Source organism: Mizuhopecten yessoensis, unplaced genomic scaffold, assembly GCF_002113885.1.
Source record: "Mizuhopecten yessoensis strain PY_sf001 unplaced genomic scaffold, ASM211388v2 scaffold11141, whole genome shotgun sequence".
NCBI classification, from domain to species: domain Eukaryota; kingdom Metazoa; phylum Mollusca; class Bivalvia; order Pectinida; family Pectinidae; genus Mizuhopecten; species Mizuhopecten yessoensis.
Genome location: NW_018408900.1, coordinates 588,859 through 616,142, shown reverse-complemented (window position 1 = coordinate 616,142; position 27,284 = coordinate 588,859). Strand labels below are relative to the sequence as shown.

Genomic DNA, 27,284 nt, shown 5'->3' with positions numbered 1-27,284 from the left:
CTTAGTGTGGTAGCACTTACAGTTTTCTGACAATCTTCTAACATTTTCTCTAATTTTGCGTTGGATAAAACGACAAAAAATCTGGATATGACTTTGTTGACATGCTGTGGAGTATATATTGGAAGCAGCATTGCTAGTGTCACAATATCCACTTTGAAAATATTCTGATCAGTAAAAATGTTAAATGTCCTTATGCAAAAATTCCTCCTTTTACAGGAGATATGATAAACTACAAATTGATTTTCAAAACAAAAGTGCTGAAGGAAGTATTCCCCAAGTCTACGCAGGATGTCTACAATTGTCTCAAGTCTAATTTGTTGCTGCGGAAGCAAGTGTCCCTTTAGTCTACTCGAACTGTCTGTATAATATCCACATATAATTAAAGTTCATATCTGTACATATTCCATGTTTAATGTTTTCGCGAAGATTCTTCATTCATTTTGGCCTGCCAGCTGAATTTTTTTCTGTAAATCCTTTGCAAGATCTTTCAGGTCCAAATGTCACCTGGTGTTAACTATAAGGTCTGAATGCAACTTTGATTTAATTAAAAAGATTTCAACACAATACTTTTATGTAACCGACAAGTTTTCAAGGCTAACCTTGAAGTCTGAATCCCATCTTGTGTTAACCAAAATAATTTCAAGTTCATCTTTCAAGTCTTAATACCACCCTGTGTTAACCAAAATGATTCCATGTTCCCCAAAACTGAAGATGCCACAATGATTGTTCTCTACATCTTCGTAATGGTTCACTTTTGGTGGTAAATAGCAGCAAGTCAATTTGTCAAAGTGGTAGATTGGCAATTTCGGACAGAAATGGTGAAATAGCTATATATTTAGTCAGAGGTGTAGCCAACACACACACACCAGTTTTTCGGCATGTTGTCATGACAACTATTGTATTGTCTGTGTTGACCAAAAGCACAGGTGAAATGCGGAGAGAACAGGTGTCTCGAAAACGACATATTACGTTTTGCATAGAATTTTTTAGACCAAAGAAATAGTTCAACAATGCATTCCATAGCAGAACTTAGACATTTCCTTAGTCCTGCAGATGATTCTTAGTTTGGATCAAAAACGGGTTATACTATCAATGCTGTAATTATTTAGTCCAATGTCAATTCGTAGCATGAAATTTCTAATTGATTGTTTTTGTTTTTCAGTGTGTTTTGGGATTTATATTGTGCAGCACCAGAAAGGCGGGAAACATGTGATCACTCGAGTGAAGCCAAAGCATTTCACGATTATGTAAGTAGAAGCTGTCTGCTCCCTAGATATTTGGTCAGTGCTTGTTCCCCCTTAGGAATGTAGGCGATAGCACATCCAATGAAAATTGTCTCGATTCATTATCGGAGATCAGAGGGATAAAAATCTGCAAAATGATGTGAAAATTCATTTGTCAAACACAACATTTTTGCTGTTTGTTGTCATGTTTATGAAAAAAAGATATCATTGAAAGCAAAATAAATTTGTGAATAGAGTATTGAGCTGAAAGAAATTGTTTATAACTCATTACCGTGGTTGGTTGTGCTCGTCTGTCTCATTCGTGTAGCTATATGTATGTACTATGTATTCAGAAGCCAGACAAGGATATGTCCAGGGCTTTTTTTCTTGTTACCTGGGGTTGTTACCTTTTTGTCTCATTTTGAAATACACCAATTTGGAAGGAAATTTTCAGGGGTAAACTGCGAATTTCAGGAATTACGTAAACAGAAGAAATAGTTTCAGTATGTAATAGCACCCATTGATTATTGGCCCCCAAAAAGCAGAAACAGCCCTGACTCTCAGTAATTACCATAGACCTGTACGATGTGTTGATAGTATAACATAATGAGAGTCAGTTTTTTGTAGTCTAATATTAGATTTTCACAGTCCAACTAGCTGTGGAAGGGCCTGTTTTATGTAGTCTTAATATTAGATCCACAGTCCAACTAGCTGTGGAAGGGCCTGTTTTATGTAGTCTAATATTGGATCCACAGTCCAACTAGCTGTGGAAAGGCCTGTTTTATGTAGTCTAATATTAGATCCACAGTCCAACTAACTGTGGAAAGACCTGTTTTATGTAGTCTAATATTAGATCCACAGTCCAACTAGCTGTGGAAAGGCCTGTTTTATGTAGTCTAATATTAGATCCACAGTCCAACTAGCTGTGGAAAGACCTGTTTTATGTACTGGGTATGTATTCACTATTACTGTACGTAACAGATATTCACAGCCAACTGTAGCTGCACAATAGGGCTGTTGGGTGTACTGGTATTCACTGTGGTCAGACGTCTTGTCTGTAACAAGTTGTCGATCTGTCAAGTTTAACCTGGTAAACTAAGACTACACATCTGGTGTTAAAGTCAGTCATTGGAAGATTGGACTAGGACCCAGCTAAAAATTGTTGTCTCCATTGCTACATATTGTCACATGGGTTACATGTTGTCACTAGGGTTACATGTTGTCTCAATGGGGACATATTGCCATCAGGGTAACATGTATACATGTTGTCTCTAGGGTTACATGTTGTCATCAGGATTGTGTAAATATTTTTTTATGTTTCTAGAGTTACATGTTGTCTCAGTGGTTACTAGTTTTCCCCAGGGTTACTGGAGTACAGGGTGTCCCAAGGGTTATCAGTAGTGTTACATGACAGACTGATAATTAAACATGACTTATGCAATAAGCTTGTCATGTAACACGCTTGTCATGTAACACAAGTCATGAAATGGTCCCAGAAGTCAGTTTTTATGTGGGAAGTGTGTCTGAAGACACAAATTAAATTCCTGTAATTCTCAACAGTGTTGAATCGAATGTCATTTTGGTGGATTTCATTTGAAACTGCATTTTGATAACTTTGAAGCATATGTGTGACACAGCTAGTATGGGCAACTTTTCATGGCTTTGACAACACTGCCTTATAGTGCAGGAAACCCAATCACCTAAAGATCTCATATAAAGGCAGATTTACGTATCAATTACATAATATGTGCAGGAATCTATCAAGATAACATATAAAACTGTTTTAAGAACTCTTGTTCTGCTGACTCGTGCAAAAAAGGAGGATACATCAACAAATAATAAAAGAAACTGTGATGAAGTTTGTCGGTCATAATGTTTCACACACTAAAAAAAATATGTTATAGGTGTTAAAAACATTCCTGATTTCATTTTCAATCCAGTAACAATATTTCAGAGATTGTCAAAAATAAATTCACAATCTTCACAATAAGCTCCCCTATATTATTGAATATGTTCGGTAACTGCATAATGATCCGACACAGGCATTTCCCAGAACATGATTCCTTTTGAACCATAATAACCTGGAACCTGACTTCCTTATCATGGCAACATTAAAGAATGAACTTGGTCTTGGTGAATAAGATTTTATTGTTTGGTGATCCAGCAACTGTGCTACTACATCTAATGAAACAACTAATAGTACATGACATCATGAACCACCCCTTAGAATGTAACATCTCGATAAACACGCAACTAAAATATTACATCCTGATGAACCAGCATATAGAATATGACAACTTGATGAACCACCTCTTAGAATATGATATTTCAATGAACAAGAAACTCAAAACATTGTATTATAATGAACCAGAATCTAACATCATTTGATATCTTGATGAACCAGCACTTTACATTTTAATCGTCCAGCTTTTAGAACATGAAATCTTTATGAACCAGCTATTAGATATGACACCTTTGTGAGCCTAATGATGAACCAATGCTTAAATAGGTGAAAAAATGATGAACTGTCAATTTCAGTATGGCATCTAGAAAAGAACCAGTGCCTAAAAGGTTATGAACCAATACTTAGACTGAAACATCTTGATAAACCTGCTACTAATATATCGCATCTTGATGAACCAGCATACAGAATAGAGCTAATAGGAAGAACATGACGACTAGATGAACAATCTTTTAAACACAATATCTTTATGATCCAGTGTGTAGAGCATGATAATTTGATGAACCAGCATCTAGAACATGACATCCTGATGAACCAGCATCTAGAACATGATATCCTGATGAACCAGCATATAGAACATGACATCCTGATGAACCAGCATCTAGAACATGACATCCTGATGAACCAGCATCTAGAACATGACATCCTGATGAACCAGCATATAGAACATGACATCCTGATGAACCAGCATCTAGAACATGACATCCTGATGAACCAGCATCTAGAACATGACATCCTGATGAACCAGCATCTAGAACATGACATCCTGATGAACCAGCATCTAGAACATGACATCCTGATGAACCAGCATCTAGAACATGACATCCTGATGAACCAGCATCTAGAACATGACATCCTGATGAACCAGCATCTAGAACATGACATCCTGATGAACCAGCATCTAGAACATGACATCCTGATGAACCAGCATCTAGAACATGACATCCTGATGAACCAGCATCTAGAACATGACATCCTGATGAACCAGCATCTAGAACATGACATCCTGATGAACCAGCATCTAGAACATGACATCCTGATGAACCAGCATCTAGAACATGACATCCTGATGAACCAGCATCTAGAACATGACATCCTGATGAACCAGCATCTAGAACATGACATCCTGATGAACCAGCATCTAGAACATGACATCCTGATGAACCAGCATCTAGAACATGACATCCTGATGAACCAGCATCTAGAACATGACATCCTGATGAACCAATGCCTAAAACATCACATTCTTAGGAACCAATATTTAGAACATGACATTTTTATGAACCACCATATAGAATAGAGTGAAGTCAAAGAAAATGACATCTTGGGTAACCAGCATCTATCTAGAACATGACATCCTGATGAACAAGCATCTAGAACATGACATCTTGATGAACCAATATTGAGAACATGACATTTTAATGAACCCGGCTCTGGAACATGACATCTTGATGAACCAGCATAAAGACATGACATCCTGATGAACCAGCATCTAGAACATGACATCCTGATGAACCATCATCTAGAACATGACTTCCTGATGAACCAGCATCTAGAACATGACATCTTGATAAACCAATATTTAGAACAAGACATTTTAATGAACCCAGCTCTGGAACATGACATCTTGATGAACCAGCATATAGACATGACATCCTGATGAACCAGCATCTAGAACATGACATCTTGATGAACCCATATTTAGAACATGACATTTTAATGAACCCGGCTCTGGAACATGACATCTTGATGAACCAGCATATTGAAATGACATCCTGATGAACCAGCATCTAGAACATGACATCCTGATGAACCAGCATCTAAAACATGACATCCTGATGAACCAGCATATAGAACATGACATCCTGATGAACCAGCATCTAGAACATGACATCCTGATGAACCAGCATCTAGAACATGACATCCTGATGAACCAGCATCTAGAACATGACATCTTGATGAACCAGCATTTAGAACATGACATCTTCATGAACCAGCATATAGAACATGACATCCTGATGAACCAGCATCTAGAACATGACATCTTGATGAACCAGCATTTAGAACATGACATCCTGATGAACCAGCATATAGAACATGACATCTTGATGAACCAGCATATAGAACATGACATCTTGATGAACCAGCATTTAGAACATGACATCTTGATGAACCAGCATATAGAATAGAGCGAGGTCGAAGATCATGACGACTGAATGAACCATCTTTTAAAACACAATATCTTTATGAGCCAATGTGTAGAGCAGGACATCCTGATGAACCAGCATCTAGAACATGACATCCTGATGAACCAATATTTAGAACATGACATCTTAATGAACCAGGCTCTAGAACATGACATCTTGATGACTGACCATCAAGTGTGTATCACACCTTGATGAAGACACATCTAGAACACGATACTTAACAAACCAATATATAGAACATAACATATTGCTTAATTACCAATGCTAGAATGTGACATTTTCATTAGCAAGCATCAAGAGCACTGACATCATGATTCTTTGCTTAGAATGTAATGTCTTGGTAAACCTGCAACTAGAATATTGCATCTTGATGAAGCAACAGCTAGAATAGAACCAACATGACAATGTGATGAACCAATGCTTAAAACATGACTTAATGAACCAATGCCTAGAACATAACAAAGTGATGAACAAGTACCAAGATCTTGATATTTTAAAGAACCAGCAGCACAAACATGACATATTGATGAATTTTCATTGAAAACTTTCCAACTGATGAACCATCACCTTAATTACTGCATCTTGATGAGCGAACACCTTGAGTGTCACATCTCGATGAACCAGCTTTTAGAACATCTTCGTGAACCAGCATGTAGACTGACATCTTGACAAACCAGCATCTAGTATATTCACAAATTTGATGTCCAATTTAGAGGTTTTATTGTCCCTGGCACAAATAATTACAACTAAAAACTGCTTCCAAAAGATGCTTTTAATGTAAAAACTCAGTGTTTCGTTGGTACAAATTGCTGGTATGTTGGAATAGATTACATAGTTCAGGTATTCACTTTACAGAAAGATAGTTGTGGGTCGACTCTTCAACCATGAAAACAAAAAAATAAAAAAGTTAAACCAGTATTGTCAAACCACTTCCGCACTTATCCTCCAATAAGCCCGGGGGTCCAACACACCATCTATGACTCAGAGTAGGAGGTAGGGCTAGGACAATGAAATAGCAGGTTTGTGCTTATTGCTAGAAAATATAGGAAGAATGAATTAAGGTGGTATTCCAAGATTTGGCTTAAGTAGAAAAACAATTTTTGGTTGATTTCTTCCCTACAACTTGAGGTGTGGCGGGGTTTTGGTAAATAATGATGAATTTAACTGATGATGTTTATATTTCTCTCAATGTTTTGAACAAAATGTTGTAATTTCTATAGGTAGATTTCAAATTCAAGATAACTATCCTGGTTAATTTGAGACAGAAGAATAATCTTTTGATTTTTGAATTGTGACCTTACTGTGACCTTGATGTGTAGCCTCAGGTTTTCTGTGTTTAATACTTTGGCCAAGATGCTACTGGTTAAATAAATATCCATGTACACGTACAGAAAAGTGAAACTACAGTTGATGAAAGTTTCAGTATGACATGTGATATGTAAATCATTAAAATTTCAGGGTCAAGGGTCAAAGTTCAAGGTCACAGTTCCACAGGTACTTTCATTTGAAGCACTTTAAAAAGTCTTTTTTTTTATATATATATTTTTATATTTTTTTTCAAAACAAAAAGAAGGCAGAAATGTCTTATTTCAATCTCAATTAAAAAACATTAACTGTTGCACATCCATATCAAACTTAGATTTCACCATTTTAATGTATCTTATTGTGAAGTGATTATTATTTCGCTGTATTTCTTAAAATTACTGTAAAGTTTGTTTTTCTGCAGGATTCTAATATTTATGATTTTTTAAACCCAACCCACGAAATAAGCAGGTATTTCATCAATCCTTTTTGTAGTCCTGTGTGCCAGGTCAACAAGGCCTGAAATCTGAAAAAAGTAGACAGCAACATATACCTTCTAAGCAAATCTGAAAAAAATAAGGTACCACGAAAATGAAGATTTTTTCATGGTTTTTTTTCTGACTTTCAATCTCATTTTGTTCTTCTAGTAAGTAATATGATATAAAAATGATAGAAAGTTAATCAATCATACCATAGACATTTTTCATATATATATACATGTATCATTCTGTAATCATCTTCAAAAAATAGTTAGGTAAACAATAAAATTGGGATAGGATGAGCTCTTGTTTTAAAACCTTTTTCTTTTATTTTCATTTTTTTTGTTCATGTATGAGGACAAACCTTTGAGCTTTATTTGTTAATCTTAATTTATGTGTTGTGCATATTTCAAGTTTCTTACTCAGTGTAGTTGGTGAATGTAGAAATCAGTGGAAAAGCATTGTTTATAGATGTCCTCAGGGAGCAGCAAGTACATTCTTTAATATGTGCTGAATGTTACATCAGAAAACAACTGGTTGTGAATTGGACATCAACTGATGAATCCACCCATCACAACTTAATTCAACTTAAAAATTAAAAAACAAATCTATTAAACTAGAAACAGAAGACTGGTCTAAAGCAATTGATACATATTTGCTGTAATTATTGATTTTTTTTCAACTGTCGAAGTCATTTTATCAATCAACAAGTACAAATTGTAGATAATTAATCAGCAAATTGGATACTTGGTCCACAGGTGTTGACTGGACACTTAAATGCAGAAGTATCTTCAGGGAGTGACAAAATCAGTCAGCCGGAACCAGGTGTCTTGACATCATTGGTTACTGTAGATGGAGGTTTGGGGCATGGCAGCCCCTGGGGTTGGGACAGGGAACATGTCCCAGGGGATGGGCTTTGGGGTTGGGTGTTATATCAAAGTCTGCTCCTGCTGTTCCTTCTATTGTCATGGTGTTTGGTTGGAGATGTGTTCTACTGACTGAGGGAAAAAAACTTCTGCACAAGATAACTTGAAAATCAATACGAGGCACTGTAAAGCTGCTGGTAGTTAACACACTGCCAGCGCTGAAGGTTAAACCTCTAGTAGGCAGCCACCGGCAACCAGGCCAGAACAACAGAGTAGCTTCCTCTTACTACATACTGTTAAATAAACTACCACTCCCGAAGGTTAACCTCTAGTAGGCAACCACTGGCAACCAGGCCAGAACAACATAGAGTAGCTTTCTTATACTACATACTGTCAAATAAACTACCAGTCCCAAAGGTTTAACCTGAAGTAGGCAACCACCGGCAACCAGGCCAGAACAACATAGAGTAGCTTTCTTATACTACATACTGTCAAATAAACTACCAGTCCTGAAGATTAACCTCTAGTAGGCAACCACCGGCAACCAGGCCAGAACAACATAGTAGCTTCCTTATACTACATACTGTCAAATAAACTACCAGTCCCAAAGGTTTAACCTGTAGTAGGCAACCACCGGCAACCAGGCCAGAACAACATAGAGTAGCTTCCCAATACACCAAACACACTGTCTATAAACTACCAGTCCAAAAGATAAAACCTGAAGCCGTAAACCAGGCGAGGCCAACCAAGCCAGAACAGTATAGGGTAGCTTTCTAATACAACATAAATAAGATAAAATATATCTTCTGGATGTTAAAACTCTAGTGAGCAACTACTGGAAGCAAGGCCAGAACTTGGCTTCAAAATATACCACTAGTATACTTCTATTGGTGAAGGTTTAATTGAATGGGCAAGCACTGGCAGCTAGACAAGGCCATCCATAGCAAAACATAGACAGCAATGTCATAGTGTAACACCGTTAAGGAGGAGCAACCAGGTAGGGCGGACTTACCAGGCCAGACAACAAAATCAAGGCAAGAACATGGCTCCAAAAGGCACCATCCCACTGCAGCAGTACTGGTGTTGAACGTGAAATCTCTAGTAGGCGACCAGATTAAGGTCAGACCAACCAGTGATGAAGGTCATGCAACATATTAAACCAGGTCAAACCACAGTGCACTAAAGTACTTCAGACTGAAGGAAAAATGGTGAAGGAAGCCTCCTTGTCAAGGTTTAACTACAAAATCAAATGGCCATCATACTGACACTCTTCCAAAAAACAACTTGTTGTCCCCCATGAATTGCACTTGCTTGGGAAAATTTAGAAGAAAAACATTTTGATATTACTTAAAAAGAATATCTTAACTAACTTTAGAAATGATGTAACAAAAAAAAGGTTGTAAAACCTTTGAAAATATTAATAATAAATTGCAAGATACATATATATGTAAATAAAAATCCGGAGATATCGACATCTGTTTTGAATACTACTGGAACACTCTACATCACAACTATGTTTTACTCTGCTGTGATATTTCTTCAAGCATTTTCGCAATACAGATTTAAAAGGAAAAGCACTTTGATTGGAAAGTGACTTATTAATCGGGACTGTGGTAGTGATCCACAGTTTGTGGGATGGGCAACTGACTCCAGGGGGACAATCACATGGCTGACTGTGCCATGTGGAACAATAAAATCGCCCCTGGTTAGACGGGGGAGAACATACATGGGTGAAAAGGGTCCACCTCCTCTGCTACAATTCCCAAGTTGAACCTGAGATTGGTGGACAGTTACAAAAAAGCAACATTGAGGACTGCCTGATGGAAATGGATTCTCTTAACTAGAATGTGACATGTGGAGTTTAGGTATCAATATAAATAGTGCCAAAAATTGGATACGCTGAAATAGGACAAAAGCAGTTTCGAAAAACAGTGGCAATTTTGCACCAAATGTATGTTTGATCCCTGGTAAGTAAGTGAATTTACATTGAAAATAGTTTATCTTACCACTAAATGTTAAACTTAATGGAATACACCACCACCTATTGCATTTCTAGTAATTTTGGTTAGGATAGAAAAAAAATGTTTCTCAAACAAAGGTTCACTATTTGTCTTGGTTTTTATTAGTAGTTATCTTCATTTCTCTATAAATATAGAAATATTAATACCAACCTGCAAATGAAGAGTTGAGTTGCTTCTTCTATTGTACTTGGGCCAGACAAAATATATATGTTTCCTGTAACAAATTTCATTTAAACTAATAATATTAAATTGTTTACATAGGAGACTCATCTTGACTTTATCAATGCTTCTTTAAAAATTGACTTCAAAAGTTAAGGGATGGCACAAAAAATTAGGTTAGGTAGGGTAACTGGAAACACCAAATATTTTTTGTTTGGCCTTATTAATTGCTGGTTTTGTTTGTGATTTATCAGGTCGCCCTGTCATCCTGGTTTACAGGTTCAAGTGCTTTTATGTCAGATTCTTAGAAACACAGTTTGTCTGGAAACTACTGTCCTGTAGCCATGTAGTTTGACTAGGGATTTCTCCAGCTGGACTAGTGGTTTTAAAAACAGCTAACCCCATTGACTAATCAAAATTTGATATTTATTATCTTGTTGAAATGTTTGGGTTGTGGAATTTGCACATGGACTAGTAAAAATTGGAAACTACTACCCCAGTTGACTACTGGTATTCAAAATGAACTTCTAGCCCTGCTTATTAATATTCAGGGTCGTTACCAGTAGTTTACACCGTATTAATCTGTATGGCGGATATTAAGGTTCAGAGATAAAAGTATATATATATCAATCCAGATTCTACCCCTCACTTCCCAAACACTTAAAAAGGGATGTATAAACATCCTTCGTTCTTGGAAAAGTTCAAATTTAACTACTACACACTCAAGCCCTGTGTAAATTATTCTGTATTTTAAGATTTCATTTGATTACACAGATTTTGATATAAAATTGATTCACTTAAAAAATAAAGGGTTGTATGTTCTTGACCATCGCAAATGAAATTACTGAAAACCTGATCCCCAATATCTAACAATTTTCATTGTCAAAAACATTATTTTCTTTAATAAGATTGAAATAAACTGGATAATTATAAAACATTTATCACATTTGAGCTGTAAAAATCTGTTCTTCAATGAACAGATACGGCTGGATTTATCTTGAAAAGTTGTCATTCTTTACATTGTTTCTCTGTGTTGACAGTGTTAATTTATTGTTGTTTCTGTATTGAATTTTTGACAGTATTCTTGGTTTAATTCTTAGTATTTTACTTTTCAAAGTGATTCTCAATATTTTGCTTTTGATCATGGTTCTCTATTTAATTTTTTGATAGTACTTTTTTGTTTAGTTCTCAGTATATTGTTTTTGACATTGTTTTTCTCCATTTACTTTCTAAGATGCAGAGATTTATTTTGTAGCTGGCCAGTGTCCCCATGCTGTCAGTGGTATATTGATGCTACAGAAGTAGAAAGTTGTAATTGTGTGTTAGTCATAGTTTGTCAGCTTACAGATGGTACTGCTATGGTTATTAATGTAATTATTATATAGGAGGGGCTCCACAGGGGGAACACTTCAACTTGGGGCTCCCCAATGGGAGGAGACTGAATGAATTAGGGCATGGTTATGAGGTTCCCCTGGGAACATTACCTATCAATGTCAGGGTCCAGGGAGGGTTTATTAAGGGGGGGGGGGGGATTTCTTTGTGCTGTTTATTTTGGAGGGGGGGATCAGATTACATGTGGATGCTCATGGGTCACACAAAGGTCAAGGTCAATAATCCAAGAGTAAATTGATCTATATAAATTATATACTAATGCTAAATTAAGTTATATATACACAACTGCCCCTCCCTCCATGGGCATGACTTTCCCCAGTGACTTAATGTAGTAGCTCAAGTAAGGCTAAAATGTTCTCCTTTTCACAGATAAATATCTGTCATTTCAGTTCAATTTTATAGTCAATGTTAGTCTTTGCTGTCACTAGTCTGTAGCTGTAATACAGGTCACTGCAGGGATTGGTAAGAGTGCTAATTGGTGTCTCGGCCTAAATGCCAACTTTTAAGGTTGACATTTTGTATTGGCAAGATATGTTAAAATTTGCAAAAATCAATAAGGCATCACTGTGAATCATATATCTGATAGCAGTATATAGAGGGTTTTTTCTTCCTCTCCCCTATTTCCTTCACCCATCTATACTTTTCTGTGAAGATTGTCACCCTATCTACCTATATACCCTTCTTATTCTTCAGCACTCTTAATTGATCATTTCAAAAGTCAAATCCATCCTGAAATGGAATATTTATTTTATTAAAGAAGGATAAAGATGAGAATTATGTAGGAAACTTTTCAAAAATGGTATGTAAGAGGAAAGAAAGGACAGGTAGACGGAGTGATGTTGTTGTAGAAGTTATGATGTAGATCAATCGGCGAGGTACCAGTAGACTGTCTTGTCTTTGGGTTTTTTGTACCTATAGTAGATATCACATTGGCTTCAATGTAAACATGGGACTGTCTGCTCCCTGCTGGGCGGCCATGTCGCTCTGGTGTGTGTGTGTGTGTGTGTGTGTGTACAGCGTACATACAGCTCAACAGAGCTGCAGGCTTGGTCTTCTTTGTCAGAAGGTTTACAGTAATCAGGGCCACAGTGTGTTATGCCTAGGCCTAGTCAGCATATATATATACCTGGTTTCCCTGTTGGTTGGGGAGTGCTGCAAGAGAAATCACCAACGACTTTCCCTATTGTCAGAGTTTACCTACAAAGTAAATAAAAGCATTCCTTTGTGATAGGGATCTGTGTCCTCTTATTAAGTTCCAACTGCAAGGTCAGTTACTGACTAGGATGGAACAGATTCAGAGTTCCCTGTAACGACTGGGCAGATTTTCGTCCTTTTTTCTGATAGGACTTTTATGAAACAGTCTATAGTCATTTAGCTTGGGTAGACTACAGAAAATGCATATAATTATCTGTAGGGCGATGGTGGTCACATGATCATATAAAAATTCATCCTCAAGTATGTAGTATTTTTCTGAAGTTCCAGTCCTGTAAGACACTGAAGCTTTGTGTTATAAATAGGTTGGAAGACTTGTCAATGTTTCAGGTATTCACAGGTCCTTCCTCCATTGTCTTATATAACCACATCACTCGTGTTACCTTTAGAAATGAAAAATAACAAATATGAAAACTCATTTTTTTTAACATCACAAATCAGTATAAGCAAGAGTTTGAAAACATCGACGATCTGAAACAAGATATTAATAATGATGGTAAAATGTGAATATTTTATGATGAAGACAGAATTTAACAGATTTCTTTCAAAGATTGTAAACATCTTATTGAGAGAGATTTCCAAACTATCTTTAAATGTCACTGAATGTTTAATGGGTGTGTTACACAAGCCGGCACCCACCAGTGTTTACAACCTACTCCATATGGGCAATGGTTGGAGATGAAATATTTAAGATATATGCAGAGAATATCAGACAAAATCAATTCTATGTTCTGCTCTGCTGCCTGTGGACCATTGTGCAGAGCTATTTATAGGTGGTCATCTCTAAATTCCTGTCACACGCCCTGGCAATCTAGTCAGAGCCTGTTTAATCTGACCACTGTTGTAAATCTTATCAGAACCTGTTTAAACTGACCCCTTTGTTAGACAGTCCCATGTTACATGTAATCTCCCTGGGAAGTTAATTTAGTCAGGCTCTGTAAACTGGTCACCCTATTAAACCGTGTCGGGACATATCTTAACTATTGCTTAACCTGGTCAAAATCTTGAGGTTAAACTGATCATGCTGATTTCTGTTAATCATGGTCTGACCAATTTTGACCTAGCCAGAACCTATGAATACTGACCATTGTTAAACCTGGTCAGGGTCTGTTTAGACCTACTACTTTGCTAAAGGTCCCTGTACCTCTGCAAAAAACAACAACTTTTTACTGTCATTACTATAAGCTTTGTTAAATTATCTCTGAAAAGAACATTATAGGACTTTTATGAAGAAAATGATGAAGACGAAGTAAACAACAAATGATCAATAACGGTGTTTGGAGTGTGAAAATGAAGGCCATACCCGGGATTCAAACCTGGTAATACCCTGTCCCAGTCACTCTATAGTTATAGCCAAATCGAAATTAAGGGGAGGTTACTTTATGAACAATTTTTTTTTCATGCATTTGAATTCTGTAGTGTTTTGCCAGATCCTTAAACTTAGTTTGTAAAATGTGAATTCTGTCTGAAATGAAATACTGTCTGAGAAAACCTGTAAAAAAATCACCATTTTATAATGTCTTTGTGTCTAAGAGAGTGACAAGCAAACCTGTAAAAGGGTGAAAATCCTGTGAAATATCACCTGTATAATGACATGTCTAGAAAGGTAAAAATCCTGTTAAATGTCACCTCAGTATTACGACATGTCAAGGAGGGGGAAAATCCTGTGGAATATTACCTTTGTATAATGACATCTCTAGAAAGGTGAAACTCCTGTTAAATATCACCTGTGAAATAACATCTCTAGAAAGGTGAAAATCCCGTGAAATATCACTTGTATAATGACATGTCTGGGAGGTGAAAATCCTGTGAAATATCACCTGTATAATGACATGTCTGGGAGGTGAAAATCCTGTGAAATTTCACCTGTGTAATGACATGTCTGGGAGGTGAAAATCCTGTGAAATATCCCCTGTATAATGACATGTCAGGAGGGTGAAAATCCTGTGCAATATCACCTGTATAATGACATGGCTGGGAGGTGAAAATCCTGTGAAATTTCACCTGTGTAATTACATGTCTGGGAGGTGAAAATCCTGTGAAATATCACCTGTATAATGATATGTTTAGGAGGGTGAAAATCCTGTGAAATATCACCTGTATAATGATAAGTTTAGGAGGGTGAAAATCCTGTGAAATATCACCTGTATAATGATCTCTAAGACAGCTGTATACAAAGGACCCAGTGTCTAAGAGAGTGACAAGAAAACCTGTTAACTATTACCTCTTTATAAGGACCATCTGGTTAAAAAGACCAGGAAACCCCTGTTTGATTGTAAGACTGGCTCTGTATGTACATTCTGTGTATGTGTCCAGTGTGGACCTGTTCCTCCTGAGGTTTTACATTGCTGACTCAGATTTTGCCAATAATGGAGCAATTTTTGCTGATTTTTTTTTTCTGTTGTGAATTGTGTGTAAAATTTCATAATTTATGCACGTTATGTCCGTCTCCGATATGATTCACTCCAATCTCATCAGATGTATGTGTCATTATTAGTAAGATGAAATTACGCGTGTAAACAATTAATGACAAACAATAATTGAATTGTTCAAACCATTAAATTTTAACATGAATAAAATATAGAGTTTCAATGATAAGGAAGTATTCTGGTGCATATTTGTTTTTGTGTTCCTTCAATCCCAACTTGTGTGATATGTTGATGTGTTTCCTATCGTAATCAATTAAGTGAAATGAGAAAGAAAAGAAAAACAGATTTTTACCTAAGTCTGAATTTGTTATATGTACAGATATCTGTACTTTTCTTAACATGTTTAGTGAATTTGCATTGACCAAGAAAATTCCTTGTGAAACAGATATTGGTAAATATTAGTAAAATATGTATCCCTATCTACTAGGTTAAAATGTTGTTTGATTTTCACCTTGTTTTATACATGCAAACCAACAATATTCATTATTTGATGCTAATTCCATGTTTTGTATTTTTCAGGGTTTTGTAAATTCAGGGTATGGGGTAAACGGTATAGCACATGTAAGTATGACTACACGTATACGTGAACTACACACATACACCTGTGTCTGTACAGCTGTGTCTTATACACCTGTGCAGCACCTCAACATTGTCTGGCACCTGTACACATTGTGTATGGGTCCCATCAGACCCCAGCTAGTTCTGTCATCTATCAGTCTACATGTATAAACTTAGCTTTATCTGGATCTTTTACCTGTCTATAACAAATCCCGTATACAGAGGTTAACACATCAATTAGAGATATCCTGTATACAGAGGTTTACCTGTCTATGACAGATCCAGTATACAGAGGTTAACACATCAATTAGAGATATCCAGTATACAGAGGTTTACCTGTCTATAACAGATCCAGTATACAGAGGTTAACACATCAATTAGAGATATCCAGTACAGAGGTTAACACATCAATTAGAGATATCCAGTATACAGAGGTTTACCTGTCTATAACAGATCCAGTATACAGAGGTTAACACATCAATTAGAGATATCCAGTACAGAGGTTAACACATCAATTAGAGATATCCAGTATACAGAGGTTTACCTGTCTATAACAGATCCAGTATACAGAGGTTAACACATCAATTAGAGATATCCAGTACAGAGGTTAACACATCAATTAGAGATATCCAGTATACAGAGGTTTACCTGTCTATAACAGATCCAGTATACAGAGGTTAACACATCAATTAGAGATATCCAGTATACAGAGGTTTACCTGTCAGTATACAGAGGTTAACACATCAATTAGAGATATCCAGTACAGAGGTTAACACATCAATTAGAGATATCCAGTAAACATAGGTTTACCTGTCTATAACAGATCCAGTATACAGAGGTTAACACATCAATTAGAGATATCCAGTATACAGAGGTTAACACATCAATTATAGATATCCAGTATACAGAGGTTTACCAGTCTATAACAGATCCAGTATACAGAGGTTAACACATCAATTAGAGATATCAAGTATACAGAGGTTTACCTGTCTATAACAGATCCAGTATACAGAGGTTAACTAATCAATTAGAGATATCCAGCATAGAGGTTTACCTGTCTATAACAGATCCTGTATATATAGGTTTACCTGTTTTAACTCATGCACCCCTGAAATTTCTTTCATAATGGCCTATTCCAACCTTTGAATTGGAAGAGCTCAAATGTGTCTTCAGGGGTAAATGAGTTTAAACAGATCATATAGGTTTACCTGTTTATACCAGATCATGTATATATAGATTTACCTGTTTATACCAGATCCTGTATACATAGATTTACTTGCTTATAACAGATCCTGTACATATAGTTTTACCTGTTTATAATGGATCCTGTATATATAAGTTTACCTTTTTATAGCAGGGATCCTGTATATAAACGATTATGTGTCTATAACAGAGATCCAGTATACAAAGGTTTACTTGTATAAAACAAATCCATTATACAGATGTGTTTATGTATAGTGACAGGTCCACCATAGAGAGATTATCTGTCTATAATAGATCCAGTATACAGAGGTTTACCTTGCTTTAACACATACTGAATATAGAGATTGACTACTGTTACTATGATGCCTTTGTTTACCAAGTACCTGTGACCTGTGCTTCAAGTCCAGGTCTATGAAACAGCCATTTCTTGCCTGAATAGATCTTGGGAAGACAGATGTTGTCCTATTAACTTTGTCCTTTTAAAGCTTTAAAATGAAAATGAACCAATACATTCGAAGGATACTGGAAATTGGCATTTTAGAATCTACTGAATGTTGAGGTGTGTAGTATTATAAATAGGGGAATTGTCAGAATGTATAGCCCGTTTTATACAACGGGAACAATTTAGAAGGCTGTCCTACTGATTAGAAATATCCTGTACAAAGTGATATAAGGTCATACATCTTGGATAGAATCTGTAAATATTTGGGAGTACAGTCTGCAAATTCCTCAATTTTTAGCTCACCTGGCCCAGGTGAACAACTTCTTCTGAATAACCAAAATGCCCAGAGTGATGATTTTTGGCTAGTAGCATGCTGGGATGAAGGGCTACCAAGTTTGTTAAAATGAATATCCTTCGTCCATTTTCAAGGTTACAGGGGTCAATTGTCTTAAAAAATCTTTATACAACTTCTTCTCAATAACTAAGAGGCCTAGGCTAATGATATTTGGCCAGTAACATGCTGGAATGAAGGGCTACCAAGTTTGTTAGAATGAATGACCTGACTTATATTCAAGGTCACAGGGGTCAAATATGTTAAAAACCTTCAAACAACTTCTTCTCAATAACCAAAAGGCCTAAGATGATGCTATTTGGCCAGTAGCATGCTGTGATGAAGGGCTACCAAGTTTGTTCGAATGAATGACCTGACTTATATTCAAGGTCACTGGGGTCAAATATGTTAAAAACCTTTAAACAACTTCTTCTGAATAACTAAGAGGCATAGGGTTACGATATTTGGCCAGTATCATGCTGTGATTAAGGGCTACCAAGTTTGTTCAAATGAATGACCTTCGTCCATTTTCAAGGTCACATGGGTCAATTGTCTTAACAAATCTTTAAACAACTTCCTCTGAATAACTAAGAAGCCTAGGATAATGATATTTCTAAGAAGCCTAGGATAATGATATTTGGCCAGCAACATGCAAGGATGAAGGGCTACCAAGTTTGTTCAAATGAATGACCTTTACTTATTTTCAAGGTCAAAGGGGTCAAATATGTTTAAAACCTTTAAACAACTTCTTCTCAATAACCGAAAGTCTTAGGATGATGATATTTGGGCAGTAGCATGCTGGGATATAGGGCAACCAAGTTTATTCAAATGAATGATCTTTACTTATATTCAAAGTCACTGAAGTCAAATATGTTTAAAACATTTATACAACTTCTTCTGAATAACCAAGAGGCCTAAGATAATGATATTTGGCCAGTAGCATGCTGGGATAAAGGGCTATCAAATTTGTTCAAATGAATGACCTTAACATATATTCAAGGTCACAGGGGTCAAATATTTTTAAAACCCTTTAAACGACTTCTTCTAAATTAGCCAAAGGCCAAGAGTATTGATATTTGGTCATTAACATGCTGGGATGAAGGGCTACCAATTTTGTCAAAATGAATGACCTTCACCCATATTCAAGGTCACAGTGGTCAATATATGTTTAAATCTTTAAATGACTTGTTCTGTATAACCATTAGGTCCAGGGTTATGATATTTTGCCGAAAGCATGATGGGTTGGAAGACTTTAAACTCTGTTCAACCTAATGTCCTTGTTCGACATTCAAGGTCACAGGCGTCATATGTTTAAATCTTCTAATAGGTTCTTATGAATCAAACACTGATATTCTGCATGTAGCTGTATTTTAGTCCACTTTTAAGATTACAAGTGTGAGATTAATACCAGGTGAGCGATTCAGGCCCATTGGGCCTCTTGTTGTGAATTCCTTGGTACCATTTTGACAAGAAATATTCCCACAATATTTTTGATTTTAATTATTGTGATCAATGCTGCTAAAGGTGACTAGACTTTGGATTTTCAACTTTTCCAATTATTTGATGTAAAATATTGTTCTGCAGGCCAAAAATTTGAATCAAGGCCAGCCCAGGTGTCAAATTCTAGAAATAGGGCGTTGCCTGATCTGAATTAAAATAAAATGTTGGATCCATAAAGGTTTGGTTTACAATACGGTGTGTAGCTTTGCCTGTTGTGGGTGTTATAAACAAAAGGATTGTTCAGACTCTGCTTTGTCAGAAAACTACATATTTCTTAGGTATAAGCTGGACACAGACCCAATGTATTTCAGTCAGAAAAGCTACTTGAAGCTTGGTCCATAGCTGAAATTGTACATATATTGCCTTTGAAATAACAGAGAATTTTGGTTGGTTCATGGGAGTTACCATTAATCACTAATTCCTGAAAAAAGAAAGTTTGATATCTTGTCATGACCAGTGTTCAAAGAGCAGTTGATTTTTTTTTGTATTTGATTCTGGTTATAAAAAAATGAGAGTTCCAGTTTCGGAAAAATTAAAGGGAGAGAACTTTGCAATGTTTTATGGGGTAACTAAGATGAAGCCTGTAAATAATTGAAAAAGGCCTAGCGCTTTAACAATTTAGCACAACCGGTTTTGGCTGAAATTGGTTTGTTTAAATTCGAAAGATCTTGTGAGCTGCGTTTAGTTTTACAGTTAAAACAGGGAAAAACCAGGTAATGGTCAATATTTTAGGTCATAGTAGTCAAGTTTTACAGGTCCTAGTGGTCAAGATTTTCAGGTTCTAGTCAAGTTGTGCAGGTTATAGTGGTCAAGTTTTACTTTAATGATATTTAATGATATATTTCTGGTACAGGATTTCATACCTACCTTTACACCAGGCTCAATGCATCAAAATTGTTGTAATAAAAAGTTTTTGATTGTAACAACACTACAGTTCATAAACTAGTTTGAAGTTATATAATAAAACTTAGTGTTGGTAATGGTCAAGTTTATAAGTCACAGTCTCCAAGTTGTACAGGTCATCAGTATAGATGTATATGAAAATAACAACCACTTTGACATATTGTTACAAAAAGAGTTTTCATAGAACAGGTACTGTACATTAAATTAGTGAACGGTCCATGCTTCAGACAAGCAATGTAAGATTACTGAACAGTGGTTACAGTACATCTCTCTCTCTAGACCAATAGTAGTTATACTACTAAGTTGGACTGAGGAGCTTAGTCTATTATTGAAGTTAAAATTGACCAGGAATAACTGGTAAACAGTGGTTCCTACTGAGTTTTATGAACTACTCTTTTAGGATGATTCTGTGTTCAGCTTAGATAGTTTACTGAATCAGCAAAGTTAGAGACTGATGTGGCATAGTATAAGAAAAAAAATGGTCGTATCCTGTATATCCAGGGTTCTGATAAAACAGGTTTATAGACTGATGCGGTGTGGTGTAAGACAAGGAATGGACTCTATCTATTCTGTCCCAGACAGATTGAGACACAGGTGTCCAGGAAAACAGGATGTCGTGGCTTCAGGTGATGATACAGATTCACTGACTGGTTTAGTGAGAACATGGTGGTAGGACTGTGTCCATGGCCCTTGTACATGTTTATGCTTTCATTTGAACAGCACAAGGCCTCTAGATATTTCTTTATAAGGTTTGTTTAAATGTAGCAGGGTTTTAAACCATAGAGCTCCTCCCAATTGCTTCACTATAGCTTTACTTGTATGGGTAATGGGATGGCCATTTATTCTCTGATCGGGAAGTTTGAACAGTCGTCAGTTGATGTGTACTACTAGTATATGTGTACATAGATTGTCACCTGAAAACAAGGGGAAGTTGTCTTTTTGACTCAAATATTCATGTGTAATTAGGATCAGTTTTGTCTTCCCCAAAGTTGTTGATTATATCAAACAATAAATCAATACAAGTATGATAAGGGTTTTATTCCTTATCTGTGTTTATGAAATTCAAGTTGGTACTTGAAATTATGGAATGGGTAAGCTTATTAAGGCAGTGGAGATGAAGAGTAGTCCCAAAGTAATCTAAAGCACATGAAGATGACGGTTATCACACTTTAATTCAATCAGCTGTATACTCATTGAAAACTGAAAATCTCTTGTGTCGGCTTTTGAAAGTTTTGACACCCATATATTAATAAAATAAAATAAAAAATAGATTTCTGTGTTCTGGTGTACAACTTGTAGATGTAAGTCCTGTAAAGTTCTTCCTTGTGTTACAGCTGAATTTGAAGCAAACAGTATTCACAATTAAAAAACCAATACCTACGGTTTCGAACAGAAGTGATTTATATTGAACAGTGTACTGTTAGTAGTCCATAGTCGAGACCTATGATAATGGGGCATCATCATACATAAATATCCATAATAAACAGCTGTGGGCTATATGGCTAGAGCTCTGACCAGTTCATCAAAGGTCAAATTGGGTTTTGAGATGACCCCTAGTACACATGGGTTTGAGCATGCCAAGCAGGAGTTCATAGTGCTGGACTTTCACTTGTTTACTACCAGAGCTATATTTAGACCCTGGTGTTCTCCTGAACACTCAGAATGGGATTTAGTGCACTGAGGGGTACTAAGGGGGTAATCACATGTGGATAAGGAAAGTGTACATTAACCTTACACTCTCATACACAAAAAAAAGTATCATTTCCCCCTCAGGGTTCCTCATAACATATACATTGGGGCACTTGAAGGGGAAACTAGGGTATGAATTGTATAAATGATAAGGAAGGTTACAGCCGGTAACATTTTCTTGTGTCCCCATTTAGTGCCCCTGTGCCCATAAAGGTCAGAGTGGAATGTGTATCCTGTATCTACTGTAGGTATATGTTATATATATATACACAATATTTTGTATGTATTATATATATATATTTTGTCCATAACTTCCTTAATAGATTTGATTTAGGAACTTTTAAAAAGTCCTGTTACTCCTGTGTACAGGATGTTCGGAGATGTTTAAAGTCCTGGTGTATGCGATATTTCCATACATGTGTACCAAACTCCTGGGTCAAGACAGAAAATTACTTGTGAAAAATGTACACATAGTTCAATATTCACACAGGAGCAAGTTGTCTGCTGCATGTGTGTATGTGTGTAGTATGATCCTCGGTACAGAGGCAGTTCCTAGTTAAGGGGACCCAACCCATGTTCTGACTGTGGACTCTCTCATTATCATATATTCCAGCTGAAGCTTGCATAAGCTACTGAAGAAGACGTAAAAAAACCATACATATTGTTTTCGTAATCGCTAAAAAATAAAGGTATTTGAAACAATTTTGTTACCACAATATAATTCTAAAGACTTGTTCTTTAAAGTGATCTGGTTTTTAAACAAAACTTTGAAATTAAATAATAAATAAATATATATATATCTGTAAATAAGGTTGCTATATTAAAAAGGAATAGCATTACAGGAATGTTAAAATATTGAAATTAATGGAATTGTTTTGTTGTGCTATTATTATTTGATTAATTGTCAAAACCAGAAGTAGTAGACCTACACATTATAACCAGGTGCTCAGACTTGTAGGTTTTCTCTGGTGAAGAACGACTTGACTGTTGTCTGCAACATAGTGTATTAGGTGATTACTGACATCGTTCTTTGTTTCCACGACAACCATGTGGCCTAAAACTGCAGTACAGGAACCCTAGGGCAGGGGATTTTGTTAAGAAAAAAACCCTTAAAAAACCCTCAAGTCCACAGTTTCTGCTATTGAGGAAATAATGTAGGTGTCTAAGCCTGAAGGATGACCTGGTAGGGACAGTGTTTGGTGGTAATGTTTGTTGGGGTGGTGGTGAGAAGGGGAGGGGTTGTTGTGGTGATCAGGACACAGAGGAGGGAGAGGGCTGTGTATTGATTTTAGGGACAGTGACTGGTTGTTCCGAGTTTGCTTTATTTAGCTATAGTCCTCCCTCCTCTCCTCTGTGTTGTGGTGTAGGCCTGGCCAGCCCAGAGAATTATCACATGCTAGAGTAGAAATCAATAGCACAGCTATAGAACCATGAGGGGCCCCGGGGGAGATACCAAAACTCTCAACAAAATACCCCCCAGTCCACTGTCAAGAATTGTTAGAAATTCTGTTAAAAATATACTGAGGTGCCGCTGACACTAGCGCAGAGCAATGGGCCAGGTGTTGATGATCTGTGATCAGTGATTGACATTGCGGATGGTTTCAGTCCCAACTATGGAAGGAAATATTGATCAGGTAGATGAATGAATCCCCAGGGGTGCCTCTCAAGCTGCTCAGTTTGTTAGCTGCAGGTGAAAAGGAAAGCAACTGGTTGTCTATGTAGGTCACCTTAAAACTAACTAGGAGACTGTGATCACATTTAAACATTGCCACCATACCAGACAATGGCCTGAAAAAAGCCATGATCAGGTACATAAGGTCTGTAGATGTGTATGTGTACCTGCTTGTTGTGCCCAGGTAGGTAGTTCTAATGAAGACAGGTAACAAACACCAGCATAGTACACAAATACAAAATGTGACTCCAGGCCTTCAAGCTTACTGCTCAGTATTTCCTAACAACTATTTTCTTACTACAAAAAAATAAAAATAAAGGAAACATTTGGAATTATTTTTACATAATTAAAGCTCAAATTTGAATATTTTTAAGGACTGATAATTTTCTGATACTGTAGATTTTAGTGGTTAGTATACAAATTTAAAAGGTAAAGTATTGATCAGAGATTTCCCTCAAAGTTCCCTTTCCATCCCCCATATCATCATACCTACATAGTTCACCACACCCTAGGATAGTAACGCTGTTGGTGAGCATTTGTGTGAGCAGCCCTGCACTGGTACAAACTAGCTCCAACCCTGGGAATGAACCTACCGCAAAACATTCCCCCAAAACATTCTCCAACACTCCTGTATCGAAGACAGGACCAGCCACTTCACTAACCTCGCCAACGCACACCCAACAGTGGCTCCAGAGCATTGTGTAACTGTTGCATCGTCACCATCCCCGACAGTGGAAGGTGTGCAAACACCAGAATTGGTCGGGGATAGTTTACACATATGTACAGTTGACTTGTGAATATCCGAGAAGTAAATTTAATTATACAGAGTCTGTGTAAGCCTTGTACTTCCAGGATGCATTTTGGCCTAATTATATCTGATAGCATGAAACATCAATATTCTTACACAACATTTTTCTGATATTTATTTTTTCATGTGTTAAATTCTGAAGCCAAATTATTGCTAAAATCTGTGATTTGTTTATAGCTCCTATATATATTCAACGTTTTATTTTTTACTTCTGAAAGTCTTGTACCAGATATTTATCTTACATTTTTTTTTTTTTTTTATTATTATTAAAAGTTAGAAAATAGCAGTTCAATTATCGAGTACATTATATTGACTTGGGTATCCTTGCTCTGTTTCCCGTTCAGCCTGTGATCACAAGAGTCGAGATAGATTCTTAATGAACATCAGCCATTTAAACCACCTCCATGAGTCACGATCGAATATTTTAGACAAGTGATAAAATGTTTTAAAATTTTCTTTCAATATGTCAACCGTAGTACAGATCTTTATGATTGGGAATGGTGAGGAATGTGCGCAGTGGTTACGGCGGGTCATCAGTGCCACTAACCACCAGGGTGTCGCCGATGTGAGCGACAGTGGTGCTCGGGACAGTTGTGTCCGAGTTTGAATGTTTTTGTCCCGCGCTGGAGGGTGTATTGTGTATGGCCTGAATGCACTAGGAGCTGAAGGTTTGTATATGTAGCATTGGAGACAGGTATACATCTAGTCAGAGGGAAGAGGTCACATGCGGTGAGCGACAAAAAGCTACTGGTGTCACGCTTCACATCTCCTAGCTGGTGTGCGCCACAGTCGAGCGAACGCCAAGTACCTTAAGATAGACTGGTGGGCACAGGGGCAGGCAGCCAGGCATGGCCACGTATGTGTGTTCAACACTTCATTTTCAACCCAAAAAAATTTGCCCAACACTTATACTTATTAGGGAAGTGGTATATATACATACCTAGACAATTGTACGTGAGTTTCAACTTTGATTTACATGGTCACATCTTACATTGGGCTCCAGGAGCCTGGCGGCGCGTTACAGTATTGATTGGTGAATAATAAATAGCCATGCAAGTCTGGGGCCCCAGTCACAGCTACTGTAGTCATTGAGCCAACCACCCACTGGGCTTCCATAGAACACCCCCTAAACCAGCTTGTTGTATAGGACACCCCTCATCCATGATGACTCTTACATTGTACAATACAACAACTCCTGCAGTGATTGGCTACTACCAATATTGTATATGGTATAAGTGGCAATACTATCTGTTCTTGAGATGATCATTGACCCATCCATATGTTACTTCATACTCCTTCCTGTCCTATTGGTAATGGGAGGACCTTTGACCCCTGTGTGTTATTCCACTTCTTGTACCCTGCTCGTGGGGGATGAGCTTGGTTCAGTAATGACCCTTTGACCCCAAAGTGGTTATGATGATACTAGTTCCATGCATGTCCCTTGACCCCCTTTGTTAATCCACATGCTCCTACCCTACTAGTGGTTATGGTATTTGCTCATAAAGTGACTTTTGACCCTTGAATGTGTTACTCCACACACCATCCTATCCTACTGGTAGTGATGGTATTTGCTCATAAAGTGACCTTTGACACTTGAATGTGTTATTCCACACCCCCTCCATGTGTTACACATAAACCCTCCTAATATACTGGTGGCAATGGTATTTGTTCCTGTTAAGACCTTTGACCCCCTCTGTTACATGCCACACACACCCTACTACCCCCTACTGGTGGCAATGATATTTGTTCCTGCTTAACTAAGCACACACCCTGCTATTGTACTGGTGGTGATGGTTCCAGGGGGATGAGACAGATCCCCTAGCCTGGTACACTGGCGGCGCCGTGTTGACATTGACGATTTACTGATTCATTGATCTGCTGTTACTGCTATTGATTTTTGATGTGTTTGCACAACTGGGAATGCTGCTGTGTTTGAAACAAGGCGGTTTGAATGCGAGTTTTACCTTGCCTTAGCTTGGAATGTTGACTCCTGCCCGTTCACACGTACCACTCGTGCTGTTACACAACGCCTTGTTATTGGTTGGTTTTAAGTTGTATAAGAACAAGTGTTTTCTTCTCTGAAGGTCTTGAAAATTGAAGTGATTCAAAACACATTAAAAGAAACATTTTACTGGTAAAAAGTCAAATTCCTGGAAGGGATAACTTTTAATTTTTGACAATGAATTTCTGTCAAAGTCTTGATTTGATAACAAAACATGACATATAATCATTTTTGTTATATATCTTAAATAAAATTAAGAAAATTAGTGAATTGTAAAGGTTGTCATGAATGAAGATTGAGGACGGAGGGGAAGGTTGTCATTAATGAAGATTTCGGATAGAGGGGAAGGTTGTCCTGTAACAAGATTTAGGATTGGGAGAAAGTTTGTCATGTATGAAGGTTTAGGACAGAGAGGAAGGTTGTCATGAACCAAGATTTAGGACAGAGGTGAAGGTTGTCATGTACCAAGATTTAGGACAGAGAGGAAGGTTGTCATGTATCAAGATTTAGCACAGAGGAAGGTTGTCATGTACCAAGATTTAGGACAGAGAGGAAGGTTGTAATGTACCAAGATTTAGGACAGAGAAAGATTATTGTATACCAAGATTTAGGACAGAGAGGAAGGTTGTCATGTGCTAAGATTT

At 37.0% G+C, this 27,284-nt stretch overlaps 1 protein-coding gene across 8 annotated transcripts in view; it reads left to right on the top strand.

Annotated features, from left to right (window-relative positions):
* The window catches only part of LOC110466689 (single-stranded DNA-binding protein 3-like), a 106,522-nt gene that overhangs the window by 8,106 nt on the left and 71,132 nt on the right, over nucleotides 1-27,284 (top strand). For 6 of the 8 annotated variants that reach the window (XM_021523372.1, XM_021523368.1, XM_021523367.1 and 3 more), the window contains 3 exons: nucleotides 1,163-1,247; nucleotides 7,131-7,166; nucleotides 16,052-16,093. In XM_021523372.1, coding sequence (XP_021379047.1) covers nucleotides 1,163-1,247; nucleotides 7,131-7,166; nucleotides 16,052-16,093 — 163 coding nt within the window. The remainder of the gene's footprint in view (nucleotides 1-1,162; nucleotides 1,248-7,130; nucleotides 7,167-16,051; nucleotides 16,094-27,284) is intronic. The other 2 variants (XM_021523370.1, XM_021523375.1) reach the window with 1 other exon arrangement.